The 19,016-nt window shown below is 42.2% G+C and overlaps 3 protein-coding genes across 3 annotated transcripts; all 3 read right to left on the reverse strand.

Annotated features, from left to right (window-relative positions):
- Window positions 1-77: 77 nt before the first annotated feature.
- On the reverse strand, window positions 78-5,711 carry LOC114792840 (V-type proton ATPase subunit e 2-like). Its single transcript, XM_028984313.1, has 3 exons — window positions 5,501-5,711; window positions 5,225-5,272; window positions 78-579 (listed from the first exon to the last, which is right to left on the reverse strand). Exons 1-3 carry the CDS (start codon window positions 5,602-5,604, stop codon window positions 486-488), a joined length of 246 nt encoding a protein of 81 aa, XP_028840146.1. The 5' UTR covers window positions 5,605-5,711; the 3' UTR covers window positions 78-485.
- Window positions 5,712-6,391: 680 nt separating this feature from the next.
- On the reverse strand, window positions 6,392-9,616 carry LOC114792839 (solute carrier family 35 member F4). The gene is made up of 7 exons (XM_028984312.1): window positions 9,521-9,616; window positions 8,903-9,236; window positions 8,021-8,240; window positions 7,816-7,941; window positions 7,526-7,718; window positions 7,321-7,410; window positions 6,392-7,051 (listed from the first exon to the last, which is right to left on the reverse strand). Exons 1-7 carry the CDS (start codon window positions 9,594-9,596, stop codon window positions 6,798-6,800), a joined length of 1,293 nt encoding a protein of 430 aa, XP_028840145.1. The 5' UTR covers window positions 9,597-9,616; the 3' UTR covers window positions 6,392-6,797.
- Window positions 9,617-11,633: 2,017 nt separating this feature from the next.
- On the reverse strand, window positions 11,634-16,362 carry LOC114792062 (arrestin-C-like). The gene is made up of 18 exons (XM_028982870.1): window positions 16,269-16,362; window positions 15,519-15,554; window positions 14,920-14,950; window positions 14,717-14,777; window positions 14,595-14,639; window positions 14,286-14,479; window positions 14,082-14,141; window positions 13,864-13,940; window positions 13,622-13,739; window positions 13,459-13,543; window positions 13,309-13,381; window positions 12,963-13,100; window positions 12,782-12,865; window positions 12,668-12,691; window positions 12,498-12,547; window positions 12,372-12,384; window positions 12,254-12,285; window positions 11,634-12,176 (listed from the first exon to the last, which is right to left on the reverse strand). Exons 2-16 carry the CDS (start codon window positions 15,524-15,526, stop codon window positions 12,380-12,382), a joined length of 1,053 nt encoding a protein of 350 aa, XP_028838703.1. The 5' UTR covers window positions 15,527-15,554; window positions 16,269-16,362; the 3' UTR covers window positions 11,634-12,176; window positions 12,254-12,285; window positions 12,372-12,379.
- Window positions 16,363-19,016: the final 2,654 nt, after the last annotated feature.

The following is a 19,016-nucleotide window of genomic DNA, read 5'->3' on the forward strand; positions in this document are numbered from 1 at the left end:
CACTTTCCCCATGGGAAAGTGATATTAGTACATTACAATGGTAACATCAATCAAAAATCATAACATGACAAAGTGTATATCATCAACAATTAATTTAATCACATCGGTTTTCATTATGGCACTTTTGGAAATGGGTGGGAATGTCTCAGCCTCCGTGCGGGGCAGTGTGCAAGGCCCACAGCAATCCACTGAAGTCTATTCCTGGGAGACAAGCCAACCTTTTCACTAAATAGAAGCAGCTATTACTCAGCAGAAAACCAAAAAAAAAACAAAAAAACACTCAGGCTGAATGTTGCTTTCAGCAGACAAATCATTAGCATATGGAACTTCCCTGTAAACAAACAGTACCGTGTAAAGGTTTAAACATGGCACAACGAGCATAGCACACGACTTAAATAATTCAGATGTGAACCTCAACGGATGCTAAGGTTGTTGTTGGGAGAGATGTTTGGTCACATCCGTCTTCACTCTGAAGATCCACGTTTTCAAGGCCAGTGGTGCTGCAGATACCAAATGGTGTCGTTGCTCAAGGCTGGTCCGAACAGGGGATTCAACTGCGACAGGATCGCAATCAGCCAGCTACACAGGGGGAAAAAAAAAAAAAACACAATAAGGCCCATATTCTAAAAATGCTACATTCCAAGTCTTTTTACACATTATCAGCAATTTTTGTGTTCTCAAAAGCGTTAATTTGTAAAATACAAGTCACATTTGCTCCAACCATAGGATCATTAATACATTTTCCTCTGTGTTTACAAAACTTCCTTAATGAGGCTGGCCATAGTAAATTCCCAAGCCACATCTTTATGTTGGTTCATAAAACTGTACTTGGGTTTAGCCAGCTCAAAGTTCAACAGGAACCACCGATGTAAAAAGGTCTGTGGGTTTCGCATGAACCTCAAGCCGGGCCTTAGGAGAAGTGAGACAAGTACGATTGCGCTGCCAAGTAAACTGATTCAGCAAACAAGACAAAGTGAGGCGTTCTACCGTGTTTGTCTCGTCCTTTGCCTGGACCTGTTGGTGCCGTCTGTGGTGAACAGGACAGGGGAAACCCAGAAAGGTCCTAACCTACTGGTGCAGATTTTCCCCATCCACACTCAGCGTTTCCATTTACAATATTTATCCAGAGTGACTTATAATCAGTAGTTACAGGGTTAACCTCAGGGATAAGTGTCTTGCTCAGGGACACAATGAAAGTGAAAGTGAAGTGATTGTCATTGCGATACACAACAAGGCACACGGTTCACACAACGAAATGGGTCCTCTGCTTTTAAGCATCACCCTTAAGTGAGCAGTGGGCAGCCATGACAGGCAGTGTGTGGGGACTCAGTGGCACCTTGTCGAATCAGGATTCGAAACCGATCCTGATACGATGCAGGGCTGGTTCCTTAACCGCTAGGCCACCACCGCCCCACAATGGTAGTAAGTGAACTCACATTCTGGTTCAGATGTGAGTAATACTCCATTCCTTTCATCTTACGAATTCATATTCTGATTCAGGCATAATGGCAAGTGTGTTATACAAATGTCTCTTCTAAGGCACCATTAACTTATTGCAGTTAAATACAGACTTGTATAAATTACACAAACTAGGGATGCACCAATCCATCTTTTTTCAGATCCAATACCGATACCAATGCCTGGGGTTTGGATATCTGAGGATTCAGAGAACCGATCTGATAATTCTTTAATGAACAAATTTTCTCTTTACTTCTAAGATAATAACAGTTACAGAAATATAACATGATGGCGCAGCAAGGATTACATTAGCCCAATGCTAGCTGGCAGCCTAGCAGGTCAGGAAGCAGATGTGCAAATCTAAGTCAACGAGCCACTGAGGACGATACCGGTTGGATGTGCAAATCCCAAACAGTCAACGAGCCACTGAGGACGATACCGTCCCCTGTCCCCACACTGCTCCCTGGGCGCTGTTCATGGCTGCCCACTAATCATTGAGGATGAGATAACAAATCACTTGACTTTCGTTCCAACGGCAGCAATTTTGGATGAATTCTGAATAATATGAGATAAAGAAACAGCGAGAATTATATATGACTGGACATGTAGCACCAAAGCTTGAAAGGCCACGATCCTCTTGTGAGTAACAATGGTTCCACACACTTTCAAAGAACCAGCACACAGTCTTGGCAGAAGAGGGCAGTATAATAAATTATCCATTTAGAATGTGTTTTTACAACCTGATTTTCCCCACTGCATCCCAAACCTGATTTTCCCACTGCATTACTAACACTGCATCCCAAACATGATTTTCCCACTGCATCACTAACACTGCATCCCAAACATGATTTTCCCACTCCATCACTAACACTGCATCCCAAACCTATTTTCCCACTGCATTACTAACACTGCATTCCAAACCTGATTTTCCCACTCCATCACTAACACTGCGTCCCAAACGTGATTTTCCCACTCCATCACTAACACTGCGTCCCAAACCTGATTTTCCCACTGCATTACGAACACTGCGTCCCTAACCTGATTTTCGCACTGCATTACTAACACTGCAACCCAAACCTGATTTTCCCACTGCATCACGAACACTGCATCCCAAACCTGATTTTCCCACTGCATCACGAACACTGCGTCCCAAACCTGATTTTCCCACTGCATCACGAACACTGCGTCCCAAACCTGATTTTCCCACTGCATTACGAACACTGCATCCCAAACCTGATTTTCCCCACTGCATTACGAACACTGCATCCCAAACCTGATTTTCCCCACTGCATTACGAACACTGCATCCCAAACCTGATTTTCCCCCACTGCATTACGAACACTGCATCCCAAACCTGATTTCCCCACTGCATTACGAACACTGCATCCCAAACCTGATTTTCCCACCGCATTACGAACACTGCATCCCAAACCTGATTTTCTCACCGCATTACGAACACTGCATCCCAAACCTGATTTTCCCCACTGCATTACAAACACTGCATCCCAAACCTGATTTTCCCCACTGCATTACAAACACTGCATCCCAAACCTGATTTCCCCACTGCATTACAAACCTGATTTTCCCCACTGCATTACGAACACTGCATCCCAAACCTGATTTTCCCACCGCATTACGAACACTGCATCCCAAACCTGATTTTCCCCACCGCATTACGAACACTGCATCCCAAACCTGATTTTCCCCACCGCATTACGAACACTGCATCCCAAACCTGATTTTCCCCACTGCATTACAAACCTGATTTTCCCCACTGCATTACGAACACTGCATCCCAAACCTGATTTTCCCACCGCATTACGAACACTGCATCCCAAACCTGATTTTCCCCACCGCATTACGAACACTGCATCCCAAACCTGATTTTCCCCACTGCATTACAAACCTGATTTTCCCCACTGCATTACGAACACTGCATCCCAAACCTGATTTTCCCCACCGCATTACGAACACTGCATCCCAAACCTGATTTTCCCCACTGCATTACTAACACTGCATCCCAAACCTGATTTTCCCACTGCATTACGAACACTGCGTCCCTAACCTGATTTTCGCACTGCATTACTAACACTGCAACCCAAACCTGATTTTCCCACTGCATCACGAACACTGCATCCCAAACCTGATTTTCCCACTGCATCACGAACACTGCATCCCAAACCTGATTTTCCCACTGCATCACGAACACTGCGTCCCAAACCTGATTTTCCCACTGCATTACGAACACTGCATCCCAAACCTGATTTTCCCCACTGCATTACGAACACTGCATCCCAAACCTGATTTTCCCCACTGCATTACGAACACTGCATCCCAAACCTGATTTTCCCCCACTGCATTACGAACACTGCATCCCAAACCTGATTTCCCCACTGCATTACGAACACTGCATCCCAAACCTGATTTTCCCACCGCATTACGAACACTGCATCCCAAACCTGATTTTCTCACCGCATTACGAACACTGCATCCCAAACCTGATTTTCCCCACTGCATTACAAACACTGCATCCCAAACCTGATTTCCCCACTGCATTACAAACCTGATTTTCCCCACTGCATTACGAACACTGCATCCCAAACCTGATTTTCCCACCGCATTACGAACACTGCATCCCAAACCTGATTTTCCCCACCGCATTACGAACACTGCATCCCAAACCTGATTTTCCCCACCGCATTACGAACACTGCATCCCAAACCTGATTTTCCCCACCGCATTACGAACACTGCATCCCAAACCTGATTTTCCCCACTGCATTACAAACCTGATTTTCCCCACTGCATTACGAACACTGCATCCCAAACCTGATTTTCCCACCGCATTACGAACACTGCATCCCAAACCTGATTTTCTCACCGCATTACGAACACTGCATCCCAAACCTGATTTTCCCCACTGCATTACAAACACTGCATCCCAAACCTGATTTCCCCACTGCATTACAAACCTGATTTTCCCCACTGCATTACGAACACTGCATCCCAAACCTGATTTTCCCACCGCATTACGAACACTGCATCCCAAACCTGATTTTCCCCACTGCATTACGAACACTGCATCCCAAACCTGATTTTCCCCACCGCATTACGAACACTGCATCCCAAACCTGATTTTCCCCACTGCATTACAAACCTGATTTTCCCCACTGCATTACGAACACTGCATCCCAAACCTGATTTTCCCACCGCATTACGAACACTGCATCCCAAACCTGATTTTCCCCACCGCATTACGAACACTGCATCCCAAACCTGATTTTCCCCACTGCATTACAAACCTGATTTTCCCCACTGCATTACGAACACTGCATCCCAAACCTGATTTTCCCCACCGCATTACGAACACTGCATCCCAAACCTGATTTTCCCACTGCATTACGAACACTGCATCCCAAACGCAGACTTAATTACGGAAGTGTGTTTAAAACATATTTATGAAATTAAGTCAAAACAACGAGTTAGTTAATGACCATAAATTTAAATCGACAAAAAATTTTTTAGAAAATTTTACTTAAAATGCCCCTTTCTTATCAAAAGAAACACGCTATTACACATGGAGGAAATGGGTATGGACATATAAACACATGCAAGAACGAGTGAACTGCTGCATTACTCCGTACTTACAACAAGTAGCAGCGACACTTCTTTTCTTTTCACTTGTATATAAGTACCTTAAATCATCACCCTTTTTTATACATTTCATATTCTGATCACAAAATGTAATCGAGCAAAAGCGTACTTACAACAAGTAGCAGCACACAGCAGTCAGAACCAGCATGACCACGGTGACCCTGTTGGGAGAAGGTGGCACATCTGAGAGAGGAAAAAAACAAACGTCTGAAGTGCAGAAAACGAAGTAGAAACACTTCGGTATTTTCGGACCAACTCCTGATCCCCGGTGTATTAATAACTTTGTCGCCGCAGAAGCGTCCGGCGAACGACGACTGAAGAAAAGTGGCGCAACGACGCGGGTCCCGTGATTAGATTAAAAAAAAAAAAAAAAAAACGAGCCAACTCACCCCCGGTTTGGCCCTTTAGGAACGAACCAGGGCACAACCCCGCCGACGAACAACCAGAAGAGCGTGAACACCGCCATGGGGATGCCGAACGAGTGCTCCGTCATGGTGCTCCGGCGCGGAAAAGAGAAGTATTTTATCCCCCGGAGTTCTGCTCGCGGTTCGCGGCGGTGCGCGGCGGTGCGCGGAAGGGGCGCGGACGGGAAGTCATGCGGCGCGACGTCACGGGGCCAGACGGCGGGACGCGGCGGAGTCGCGCTTTCCCGCTTAATACGGGCGCAAAAAGACTTTTTAATACTTTACTTCTCCGTAGAACAAAACAAATATTCACAACTGTAAGTCCCGGAACGTCCAGACGAGGGAGCTGCTTCACCATTTAAAAAAAAATTCTTAACGCGACCCCCCCATGTTCATAATCTAAATGATATTTCTGTATAATTTCTGTTGTGCATGTGAACAAAACAACGTAAATGCTATACAAAAAACATCTGTCTTTAATGCAAGACAGTGTGCAGAAAATCTGGTAACACACTCGCCTACGAACCAGAAGACCCAGGTTCAAATCCCACTTACTACCATTGTGTCCCTGAGCAAGACACTTAACCCTGAGTGTCTCCAGGGGGGGACTGTCCCTGTAGCTACTGATTGTAAGTCGCTCTGGATAAGGGCGTCTGGTAAATGCTGTAAATGTAAATATCTGATGGTGGCAGGGAAGACGACACAAAATGGTTGTCTATTGGAGGCAGACTCCATTTATTAAATTATATTTCGACAAAACAAAAAAAAAAATCAAATAAATACATTGAGGAATAAATTATAAACAATAAGTCCTGACTCCCTCCTTCACCAATCAAAAATCAGACTTTATATGCCTGGACCAAATCTTTTCCCTGACAATCAATTATCTTAACATAAAACAGTTCATGATAGTCAAATTGCCCGCTCATCACTTAATAAATTACTATGCCCTTTTAAAACATTTTTTGCAAAAAAATAGTGACATTGATTTACAACTAATTTTGCACCATTACCATTCCCCCTCTTGCCCAACCCCATTTGGTTACCCCATATGGCTGTTCGAAGTACTGGTATTAGACGCTAGCTCTGCTGCAGTGTCTTTTGATGTAAACAGAACGGTTTTTACGATCGTCCACCAGTTTCAGTTTACAAATTGTGTTTCACTGTAGACATTTAATGAAAGGACTTTATGTCATGGTACGTATGAACAGCAAAGTGGTTGTAATATCATTAAACACTGCTTTCTTTTCTCTGATCAAAAAATTTAATAGAGCAAAAGCAATCAAGACAGTGCTGCTAACCCAGTAGGTTTGGGTTTGCTTCTTCCAAGTCCAACACTCTCCATGGTAAACTCTTCACTGATCATGCTGTCTTCCCGCCAGCTGTCATGCCAAAGGGACCCAAGCCAGTGGCGGGTGCCTTCGTCCCAATTTTCAGGGAGTAGCAGCAATAGGTAACCCACTGCGATGATCCCGGCTGCAGCCACCCTCACTTCACTCAGCTGGGGTGCGATGGAGTTGAAAAAGTGATCAACCGCTGTGGAAATTCGAGAAGAGATCAGCTTTTCTTCATCTTAATGCAATTGTATTACCGTAAAATGTGTGGATGCTATATAACAAAGGCTCTACATGATTTGACTGCCTGTTAGCTAAAGAGATTATGGTGCATGCAACAAAATGTATCTTCTACATTTAGCCCATCAGTGGAAAGGCACAGTGTGTGGGGACAGTACCTTGCCTCCATATTTCCACTGCCTCATATTTCGTTTTCCAAGTAAAGCAGACACAGGATTATACCATTCATACCTGTGCTTGCTGGGATGCTCAGTAGAACTCCAATAGACAAAAGGGTGGGGTAAGTCAGCACAACTCCCAGATTTACAAGCACATTGAAAGCTGAGCATGAGAAAAAAGAAAGAAAAGGAGCAGACCAGACTGAATGTAAAGGATGCAAACATTTCTTCATTACTTCAGAACTGCACAGCCAATATGGAAAATCCAAGCACGTTACCCAGCATCAGGGAGGCCATGACACACAATGTGTGCCAGGGCATGGCCTGTGCGGGTGGCCAGTACTCCACGTGTGTGAGGTAGAGCATCAGGCACACCCATGAGTGTAGGACACAGCTGAACAAACCCACACAAGAAAACAGGACACTGGCAGGCCCAAGATGAACTTCCCCGACGCGCTTCCTCAGTAACACCTGCACACACGTGTTGAAGAACAAGAACATTTCTTGTATTCACTGGGTCATTCATGTTTGGCAGACTAAGTCAGAAAGCAGTTGGGGAATATATTACCTTGTACAGGGCAGAAGTGGAAGCAGAGCCCACACCTAGTGCCACACCTGTGATGGAATCGCTATGGAAACCATCGGCATAGGCCATCATCACAATCCCAGTGATGGACAGAATGGCTGCTACTATCTGGGAAGTGGGAAGACACAAGAATAAAGGCAGAGCAAAGAAGATGTAATGAATTTTAATGACAGAGACCTGACCTCACCCTGACACCCATGAAGCGGTCCTTCAGTCCAATCCAGGACAGGAGGAAAATGAAGGCCTGGCTACAGCAGAGGATTGCACTTGCGTCACCTGAGGAAATCCGTTGAAGTGCTAATAGGTAGAGGAACCCTGAAAGGTTCCATAGCACCGAAAAAGGGGCTGCGCCCTTCAGCAAGATCCTCACCGTCACTCCTTCCTCACCAAGGAAACGACTACACTGTCTTAAATAAGGAAGCATACTGTTCTCAAAATCTTTTCTGTCACATAAGACTATACTTTATAAGTTCCACAAGTGGAACATTTACAATGTCAGAGAATATGCAGACTGCATAATGTAAAAAGTTCACTGTAAAGGTAAATAGTCTGGAAAACATTGGATAAAGGTGTTAAAAATATCTGTGTGTTTATGTATATGTATATACATTTATGGATATGAATTTCTGTGCCATACAAAAAGTGACACAGCTAAAAGGTGGAAGCAGTTTCGGGAACAAGATTGTTAAAACATTAGAGGGCTCCCTGAATACCGAGCCCCTCGTGGTGATCTGGGTTTGGCTAATGGGGTAGAGATATATGTTTAGCCTCATGCAGAGCTGAGAGGATTGAACGCCTAAAGTAGCTTATCTTAAACAGCTTCATATAATTCCTTCAATCAAATTGAGCAACATTAAATTTCATTGTGATGGTCAATGCATGACTGTCATATACTTGCCTAAGAAGAACAATGGTTATACGACTAATACTCAATGTGACTAATGACCGTCTGGAAACATTTATGTCCAATTTTTTAAAATGGCAGATATATTCACATTAATATATATTAAATATTCTGATCTAGTTCAGAGAAAGTATAGAAAAAAATACTTGGGCACGGTGGGCAGACCTGAATCGATGGAAGGGCCACTCTCTTTGTTCTGCTCCCAGCAGGTGGCCCATGTAGTAGATGGGGAAGAGTAGAAGGTTCCATGTGGAACAGAACCAGGTGATGAAAAATGGGGCGTGGAGCCTTTCCAATGCTTCTTTAGCACTATGCGTAGTCCCTGCCCACAAGAGGGCCACACTGCCCCCCAGTAACACGCCCCATGCCACCTTCCGCATGGCCTTTAGGGGGCACTTGGAACAACATCTTCTCACGCTGTCTTGCTTTTTCAACAGTTCTTTCAGTTCTTTATCACCCTCCTCGCCAACAGCACTCTCCGTCTTTGACTGGTCATGGTCTAAAGAACAAAATGCTATTTTGTAATAAATATTAGTTACTTTATATTAACATTTTGTGTTGCTTTATGATTTATGTATTAATTGTACTTTCCATTGGTGATATTGTTCTCACTGGGAAATTTGACTTGGGCTGGGAAATTAGTCTCGAAGCGACAAGCGTCAAGAAATAATCTGTCTTCAGAGCACCTTAATTAATTGGAAATTAGCCTAAATGGACCATTATAGCGCCTAGATAACAATGCCGGTAAATTCAAGGTCAATTTAAGAGACAATTCCCACTCACCCTGTCGTGCAGGCAGCTGCAGAGTAGCAGGACCTGGACCAGGAGAGGGAGACACCTTGGCTGAGAGTTTGTTCATGGCTCCCCTTTTCTCTACAAGGACAGCTGTAGCAATGCCCTTTGTTTGTGGATGCGAGAGCATAAGCCTATGATTTGTGCAAGCATAGACACCCCGGAGAATTAAGTGACTTAAAGTAAGGGGATCAGTCCAGTCATCCCAGAGATGATTATAGATGCAAGGCAGTGCTGATATGTAGTTTATGATGCTTGCTGCTTTAACACCACATAGAGGGAGCCTGGGATTTTATATGATAATTAGAGGTATGATTATACAAGCTTTGAAGAACACATTGCTAAAATTAGAATGTTACTAAAACCTTTTCTTATGTTGCATCTTAACTGTTAAACCAAAGACATTTCATGATAATGCATTATGTATTCAGATGTTAAAATATTAAATAGTTTGATTCATTATGCTTTTATGATGTTTTTCATCAGAGAAAGGAGAGCAATTACCTCTCACCCATGCTAAGAATTAAGGATAAATCTTCTTATAATTCTTACATATCTTACAATTGCCTTAAATTGAGCAGTATTGACCTAGTGGTTAAGGAAGTGGCCCCGTAAACAGAAGGTTGCCGGTTCAAATCCCAATCTGCCAAGGTGCCACTGAGGTGCCACTGAGCAAAGCATTGTCCCCACACATTGTTCCCTTAGTGCCTTTCATGGCTGCCCACTGAATAAAAAAAATAATAAATAAATACATTGTTCAGTTCACAATCTGAGCAATAAAGCTCCACCAAAACACACTAGGTTTATTTCCTCTTGCTGGACATTTACATGTGTAAAGATAAAAGTGCAATGAGCTGGTTTTAGCTAGTTAGTGTGATTAATTAGGATTGTAAGCATTCAGGGGAGGGAAAATACAGGGATTCATCTAGAAATAAACATGGCACAGAGATACAACACGCAATCAAAAAAATTAAATAATTTTGGCCCAGTAATCAGAAGGTTGCCAATTCAAATCCTGAACCGCCAAGTTGCCAATGAGGTCACCTTGAGCAAGTTACCGCTCCCACACACTGCTACCCAGGTGCCTTTCATGGCTGCCAATTGTCACTAAGGTGATGGGTTAAATGCAATGGACACATTTCATTGTGTGCATTGTTCTGTGCTGCAGTCTTTCACATTAACAATCACTTCACTTTCACTTGACTTTTAAAAAAAAAGGACAAGACACAGAAAAGATCATGCACGCACAATGAACACAAAGCTCTGGCCCAGAAACATGGTACCAGAGCAACCAGAAAAGTAAATGATATCCCTTTTACTATAACTGATTACTAGTGAAAGTGAAAAAAATTGAAAGTGAAGTGACACATTGCACACATTGACACAACAAAATGTGTCCTCTGCTTTTAACCCATCACCCGTAGTGAGCAGTGAGCAGCTATGACAGGTGCAACCTTCTGATTACGGGGCTGCTTCCTTAACCGCTAGGCCACCACTGCCCCTAATGAATCAATTTGAAAAAAATTTTAATGTGACACACCTTTAAACCCAATTATGTCTTCTGAAGTAGACCATCAGATGCATGAATCTCCTATCTCTGCTGAAGATATGTTTTAGGCCATTGATGAGATTTCATGTGTTTCATGTGAATATATGTGACAGTGTATTGGTGCTGGTTGCGTCAGGAAGGACATCTGTTGTAAAACCTTAAAATCTGTTGTAAAAGCCTAATCAATATTGCGGACCCCCGTGCAGACACCTACATGAAAAGGCAAAAAAAGAATAATGACATTTCATGTGCCTTTACTTTTACATTTTTACATTATTTAAAATATGACAGTTTAGAAAATATCCCATTTTGTCAACAGAAAAACACATTTATGTGGTCAGTTCTAAAAATGACTGGAAAATTCCGGAGCGGGGTACTAACAATGTTGGTGCAACTTACACAATGCAGGGTTTTCTGTGCAAAATGACAACTGATTTGGATGCATCACCGGATGTTCAGTAATGCCATACAACATCATGAAAAGAAGACACAAAATAAATATAGTTGAGACATTTGTGTGTATTTTTACTTTTTTTTCTGATGAAAAAAGCAATATGTGTTTTTAGAAGTGTTTTATTTGGACCAGTGACATAGCAATCAAAAAATCACAAAAATCAATATAACAGTCAGGTTACCATTACATTTGAAACATGAACGGAAGCTCTAAACAAACACATTGTCTATGAATTAATATGGAATAAATGGTTCTGTAGCATGGATTGAACAGCATTACCACCGAATTCTCATATAGACTTTTGAAAGCAGATGTAATTGACGATACCATAACGAAGCCTCGCTTGGGGTTTGATAGTAATTTCAAAACTGGGCTGGCTCAAGGCAAACATTCGCAAGATGCAAGTTCTCCATGGGTCTGAGTGTTGTATTGACGTTGAAGGGAGAAAGGAACACACCAAAGGCAACAGAACAATGAAAAGAAACACCTTTTCCAAAATGACTGTTTTGAGGTATTTCAGTTTTTTTTTCTTCTTCTTTTTTATTTCAATGAGCAGTCCTTTCATCCTGTCTGTGCATTGGCAGCTGTACTTCGGCCTTTTTTGTTCGTCTCCAGCTGGGGAAAGCTACCTGGGAAACATCCACCTTGCAGAAAAAAGATACAAGAGTTGTAATGTATTTAATATATCAAAATTGAAATATTTTTTGAAAAAACAAACTACCTCTTGTTAAGGCGAATTCTACTTCCAGTGGCCTGAAGAACAAAATATAAATTGTGTTATCATTTTGAAGTAAATTGAAAAAGATTTTTCAAAAGTATATGAAGTGTATAATACTTACAGATTCATTCACTCTGTTGAGATTGCAGGAGCAGAGAAATTGGAAAGGATTAACAGGATATATTCAGTAGGGTGTGGTACAAAAATTTTAATTTTTGATCTGGACAAGGAAGACAGAGACATTTACCTGTGGGCTTGGGGTTCATAAGCACAAGAGGAAGCTCAGCCACCACATCACTGCAAAAAAGAAAATTCAACAGTCTTATTCAGAATATATGGCTTTCGTAAAGAAACAACTTTTAATACAGTGTCATTTTTAATAACAGTATTATTTTTAATAGTTTTTCAGCAACTTACGTGGCAGTGAGACCTCCCAGCAGACTGTAATTAAATATTAACCATTAGCATTGCCAGATATGGGGAAAGAAATATGAAGCAATAAGCTCATGATGATATTGAGAAAAGTCTTACCCTCCGCCTCCTGCCACCAGGTTCACTTTAATTTTGTAAGAAACCAGGATTCCTAGAACCTCCTTATCCATCCCTGCCCTTAGGCTGATAATAAGCAGGGGATATAGAGACGTGGGATGAGCCATGGCAATGGAGGAATAACAACCAACACACAATGAGCAAGAAAGAGCTCTTTACTCACACAGTGGTGGATGCCAGGTTTGTGTCCTCATCCTTCAGTCTGCCATCCAGTGCCAAGCCACGCTTCTCCTTGTTGTTGGCCAGAAGTGGGGTGACAGTGAGGGTTGTGCTGTGCGATGCACCGGGTTCCACATTCTCTCTGTAGAGTAATGATTGAGCAAAAACATTTCATAATTAGAACATGGAATGTGTGGTTCACTAGTTGGCTGTAGCTGAGAGGAAAAGGAAAGGAAGCTACAGCTAGCCTCCCAGCCAGCACTATTTCTTTGCTTGCATTCATTTCTAATAATGTGCAGCTGCTTAAGACAGAACCCATGTTAGCAAACATAACAAGGGTCACAACTCACGAAAATTCTTCACATAGCACGTTCTTGGTGTATTTGTCCGCGGAGTACAGCACCACGTCTGTTGTCTGATCAACTGAAATGGCAAGCAAAGGTCTTTTAAAAACCAGGCTCCTTGGATCTGCTTGACGAGCTCTCTTTTCAGTCACTCACTTGAAACTTTGACTTTATTGACTGGTTTGTTGGAATCGTTCTTGATTTTGATCTTGATTGGGATTTCCTCTCCATGATAATAGATCTGGTAGTAAAACATGCAAATTAGCCCCAGATCTCAGAAATCGTCATTAAAACACAGCCTTCAACTTCCTGCTCATACCTCCTTATCCATGGAGGCCTCCAAGGTGATGGAGCCTTTGTTGACTTCTTGTTTGGGTCCGGCACCAGTCTTGTCAGGTGCGAACTGGATTTTGCGTATGACCAGGCGGCAGGTATCCCTGGAGTGAGAACTCTGTTTAGAAGTCTAATGCCTCCCTTGTTTCATATTACACGTGACAGAATCCGTTATCCATATGCTTCCCATGTTGGGTCTATGATAAAATGATGTCCAATGTGACTTACTTCTTGTCCACTTTCTCATCAGGGTCATCAGCCTCTTTAGCTACGTAGGCCTTGACTTCAAAGTCCACACCACAAGGCTGTGAATGTCAGTAACAGAAATGTTCACAGAAAAGGAGAGTTAGCCATTTGACATATCATGTTTCAAGCATCCCAACTCTACCATAAGTTTGTTGGAGTAACATATATATTTGTTGTATGGGTAAACCGTTTGGCATTACCTTCCCCTTATCTTCGTCTCCAGGCTGGAGTGTGACAGAACAGGGCAGGTTGGTTGGAATCTAAAAAAATAATAATAATAATAATAATATTTATTTTATTTATTATATATAATAGATATAATTTCTCTGTTTTTGCAAACATAACATCTGATGTTCAAACTATAGACTGATGAAATTATTAGTTGAGGTGAGAAGGTTATTCACATCAAAAGTGAAGGCGTGGCCCTGTTCTCCAGCTTTGGTCAGCAGGGTCGTGTGCATTGGGGCGATGGCAGGCTTGTGGTCAGCTGCTGGGTACAGCTGAACACACTTGATCCAGATGTCTTTCCTGAATGAAAGTCCAATCACGTCCAGGTCATCACGACCATAGCGGAAGGCACAGACCAGATGAACCCAGACTGATAGACAAGAACATAGGAGATCAAGTGCCATCAGTCATCTGTATGATCTCCACAAACCATTTGGGGTACCATCCAAAGAAGGGGGCATTATAGTACTGAAAATCTTTCTTACCTTTCTTGTCTCCCAGGTCTGCAGGGTCAATCTTCACCACCCCCTCTGCAGGAGAGGCACAATGTTTGCAAAGTTCGAATTACAAATATGATCTTTGAAACCGAAGCCAGAGGCGCACTTACCAACACACTCCACGGAGTCCACATGGTCCACATAGTCTCTTTTGCCCAAGTAAAGGGTGAGCTGTGGAGGTTACAGAGTATAAATGCTAATGTCTGCAGCAAATAATTAATAACACAAGTAATAATAAGTTATTAAGTTGTCATTCAGAATGTGATCAATTTTTACTACCCCTGAAGGAGGGGGGGGGATTAAGCATGTGTACCTGGCCATTCCCACTGGTTTTCTTGTAAACCCTGAAGAAACAAAAAATCAAAACACATTCTTAAAGAAATTATTATATAAGACAATTATTCTATGAGACAAAACTATTCTTGGTCATTAAAGGTTATTTTTACCACCAGTTCCCCCTAAATAGTGGAAATAAAAAGGGTTTCTAACCTGTCTATTTAAAGCTTGGTTGTGATCTATTATTTAACCTTCAAGGCTTGTGCAAATGACCTCAAGCTGTTGATCTGCATATTTAAAGCACAGGCCTCAAATGAACCTGCCGCTTAATCCAGGCCTGTCTGAATGGGGTCTACCTGTGCTGATTCCCCTGGGGAAACCTGCTAATGGCTTCTGACTGACATACGCCATATGGCGACTGAGTCTGTGACGTATGTTCACGGTCCAATCTCAGATTAGCAGTGCACAGGGAGACCTGCTTGACGCAACAGAGCGGATTTGAAGCCTGCACTGAAAGAAGCTGTGAAATGGCTCTGAGAAAGTATTTTTCTAATTAATACCTGACATTCACAATCGTGCTTTTAGAATGTTTGTGAATGAAAAGTCGCTAAATGTAAAAAATGACAAAATGCTTACTTAGCCATGTCCGATGATTGCTGATGTCTGAGGAACCTACAAGGAAACAAGAAATGAGGAAATATTTACTACCTGTATGTGTCTGTGTGTGTGTCCTGTGTGCACATGCTGTCTCTAAGTGTGTTTAGAGACAGTAGATTTGAGGCTCCAGATAATCTAATCTAATGAGATTATAGTATCGTTCTTGTTTTTCCTGAGACAAGTCTTGCACTAAGTTCCACGGCAGTGTTCATCCTGGATAACGCTGATGGACCCTTAGCCCTGCTAAGATTGACCTGTTGCTTGGCTTATGCCCTCCACAGCCAGAAGGCTGTCATTGTTTCCTGACCGTGTGAATTCTTTATGCACAATAATAGCACAAAGGCATGTTTTAAACACAAGACATATTTCAAACAACATTTATCCACAGAATGTCACATATTCACAGAAACAGTTTGGTTGTGTCTGTGGATGACAATCAGTAATATATATTAAGCATATTAGGAATAAAATATTAAGTTGTCATATGTATGGTGTGTAGTTGAATAAAGTTCTAATGTTGTACGTGGAGACCCAAATAAACTACTGCGTAACAAACCCTTTCACTAAAACTGATCAGTTCCTGATCAATGCAGTTAACCCTATATTGCTGCAAGGGGCTGACAATGCAAATAATAATGCAATCCAATAATGCAAAAAGAAGCATGTGTATGTTTTCAATTCATTCAGTGCAGCCTCTGCATTAGATGAATAAATTCGTGAATCCTTTACCTGCAGAATCTTGCGTAGTCTCGCTCTCAGCCTCGGTCTCTGTCTGCAGGTGCACCCGATGGACACTTCTCCCAGCCTTTATACTCAGACCTCTGGCCCCTCCGTCAGGTTTCCCTGCCTCAAAATAGTCGCCGCCGCATTCAGTGCAATCCAATTAACCAATTAACAGTCGCCTATTTTCGGCCACAACCGGCGTAAAAATAAAAGTCGGATAGCGACGGCCTGCGGGTCCAGATCCGCCATGACCAAAAACAAAATCTGCAGATTTTTATCACGTCGTTAAAAAGTAGTAAGTATATGTTAGCTGAAGGGGATTTCTTTTTTAGACCTGCAGATCGGCCTGGACTTTATCGGCCATGAGATGCTCTCAACCAAGTATTTTTGGCAAGGTGTGGTAAGGCGATTATTCGTACCTTGGCACAATGTGGGTACATGATGGTGCGGCTGCATGTTCATTGGTGGAAGATCACGGGGTTGGTTGAGGTCCTTATTTTCTCTCCAGCACAGGTATTAAACAGTCCCCTGAAATGCGGCTAGGGTCAAGAAAAGGTCGGGCAAAGAGCAGCTCAGGGTCACGATAGACTGTTTAAGAATAATAGGATTTAAAGTCAGAGACTAATAAAGCAATGCAAAAGTTCAATCAAATTAATTAAAAATGTAAATCAAAATTTTCTTTTACAAATGAATGCTGAAGGAATGGTCCAATTATTCAAGATATATAATGACATTGTAATATTATTATTATTATATTATTCAATATTGTAAGAGATATTTGGAGCACTAACGATATTTATTTCACATTAACTGCAGGTTAGAACACAGTCATTAAGCTTTTTTATTAATTTATCATAATATGTGCATGCACATTGTTGTAGCACCTTGTAAAATGACCTCGGCATCAGAGTGGTCATTGGAGATGAGGCCTGAACTCTTTTCTCAGCAGATGGTCCTGGATTTAAGAGCACTAACCCTTGGCACATGCCTAATCCTTACTTATTTTTATTGTTTTTAGTCTGTTTAAACCAGCGGTAATTTTGCTTTCTACACACTGTTCCTTGGACACACACCAACGCCCCGTGTTGAATGTGAAAAGGTGAAAAATACGAATGTAACAAGGGATTTTGCTAACTATTACTAATTCATGTTCTTCAAAGGTTTACGTAACAGGTGACGTTACACAAAGTATCCTGCTGTTCAGTAGACATTAAATGAGATCTTACATGGACATTTTTCATGGAAGTTCCTTCAGTTGTCATCGTTTCTCAAGACAACCTCTCCAGTGCCAAACATATTAGAAGTATACATGCTGTATACTTCTCTAATTATAACGGTATTAAATTGTTTAAATAAGCAGTTAGAGCTTAGTGATTTTCAGGTAACGTGTGTTTTTTTGGGGAGGGGCTTGTTCTGGGAGATTGGACAGACCTGCATGCACATCAACATTTACATCAAAACCCTCTCTGGAGTGATAAGGCAACACTCCAAACCACTAATCTCTTCTCCCTATAATCAAGTGTTCTGCGAGGTGATTGACTCTGAATCTGCCAGGATCTGTTTCCACACATGGTCAGGTGTGGTGTGCTGCCAGAAAAGGGACGTAAACAACAGGGAACTCCTTTGTTGGTACTGTCACTGGGAGGTAATCCTGTGGTTTGCATCTTTATTTAATTAATGATGCTCGTATTTAATTTGTGGAGGTGTGGCACACATTTGAATGTAATTAGAGACCTTCCTTGATGGTCCAGCCTGCAGTACCATCCCTCCATCTGCACCCCTCGGTTCCTATGCATTTTCTTTTCAGCCGGGGATTGACTGGGCACTTTTGAAAATGAAGCTATGAATGGATAAAACTTATTGATTTAGCCTCTCTGAGATGCATGGGTGGCTATATTTCCAACAGTTCCTGATGAACTTATCTGACGCCTCCTGAAAAAAGCAAAAGTACTCGCTCAGCAACTAAGGAGGCCAGACATCCTCTTCTCCACAGACCTCTTTTTGAGACCTGGAAATTGTATACAGCCAGGTTTTTAGAATTGTCCGGATTTTCGTCATATCATGGCATCCTACACGAAGGACTGTGGAAGATGGGGATGTAAAAAGCAAAGTTGACTGCTGGGATTGCACATCTGTCGATGATGTCATGTCGATGTGTCGACTCGAATTCAACTTTATTGATAGATAAGTCAATCTGAAAAAAGTCAATAAGTCAATCTTACTTAAGACACAAAAGCCTCTTGTCATTCATATAGTTGCTCCCCCTGGGGGGGGGGCAGTGGTGGCCTAGCGGTTAAGGAAGAGCCCCCTGTAATCAGAAGGTTTCCGGTACGAATCCCGATCCACCAAGGTGCCACTGAGCAAGGTACCGTCCCCACACTCTGCTCCCCGGGCGCCTGTCATGGCTGCCCACTGCTCACTCAGGGTGATGGTTAAAAGCAGGTGATACATTTCGTTGTGTCACCATGTGCTGTGCTGCAGTGTCTTACAATGACAATCATTTCACTTTCACTGGACCTTATGTGTAGTTAAAAAACCTATGGGTACATAAGCCGTTACACTAAAATCAGATGCTAAATAGACAGTTTTTTCACGTTTCAATGCTGCCTATATAAACTAAAATGGAATGACTGGTGAAAAAAAAGCATGCAGGACATTAGGCCATTTAGTAGTGTTTGAAGTGTACATATCTAAAATATTAAATATACTGCTTGAATAAATATATAACGATTCCTCAGTAGCAAGAGCACAACC

The sequence above is a fragment of the Denticeps clupeoides genome, chromosome 6 (assembly GCF_900700375.1).
Source record: "Denticeps clupeoides chromosome 6, fDenClu1.1, whole genome shotgun sequence".
Classification (NCBI taxonomy): Eukaryota; Metazoa; Chordata; class Actinopteri; order Clupeiformes; family Denticipitidae; genus Denticeps; species Denticeps clupeoides.

What these genes read in the sequence shown, in the direction of transcription:
- LOC114792062 (XM_028982870.1), bottom strand. An exon ending in GGACTCCGTGGAGTGTGTTG is followed by an intron (nt 14,640 to 14,716) that starts GTAAGTGCGCCT and finishes CCTCTCCTGCAG; the next exon opens with AGGGGGTGGTGAAGATTGAC. An exon ending in AACCTGGCATCCACCACTGT is followed by an intron (nt 12,866 to 12,962) that starts GTGAGTAAAGAG and finishes GCTTATTATCAG; the next exon opens with CCTAAGGGCAGGGATGGATA.
- LOC114792840 (XM_028984313.1), bottom strand. Translation starts at nt 5,604, where the DNA reads ATGACGGAGCACTCGTTCGGCATCCCCATGGCGGTGTTCACGCTCTTC. An exon ending in CCTAAAGGGCCAAACCGGGG is followed by an intron (nt 5,273 to 5,500) that starts GTGAGTTGGCTC and finishes TTCTCCCAACAG; the next exon opens with GGTCACCGTGGTCATGCTGG. An exon ending in GCTGTGTGCTGCTACTTGTT is followed by an intron (nt 580 to 5,224) that starts GTAAGTACGCTT and finishes CCCCCTGTGTAG; the next exon opens with CTGGCTGATTGCGATCCTGT.
- LOC114792839 (XM_028984312.1), bottom strand. Translation starts at nt 9,596, where the DNA reads ATGAACAAACTCTCAGCCAAGGTGTCTCCCTCTCCTGGTCCAGGTCCT. An exon ending in TGGCCCTTCCATCGATTCAG is followed by an intron (nt 8,241 to 8,902) that starts GTCTGCCCACCG and finishes TCCTTATTTAAG; the next exon opens with ACAGTGTAGTCGTTTCCTTG. An exon ending in GAGCATCCCAGCAAGCACAG is followed by an intron (nt 7,052 to 7,320) that starts GTATGAATGGTA and finishes GAATTTCCACAG; the next exon opens with CGGTTGATCACTTTTTCAAC.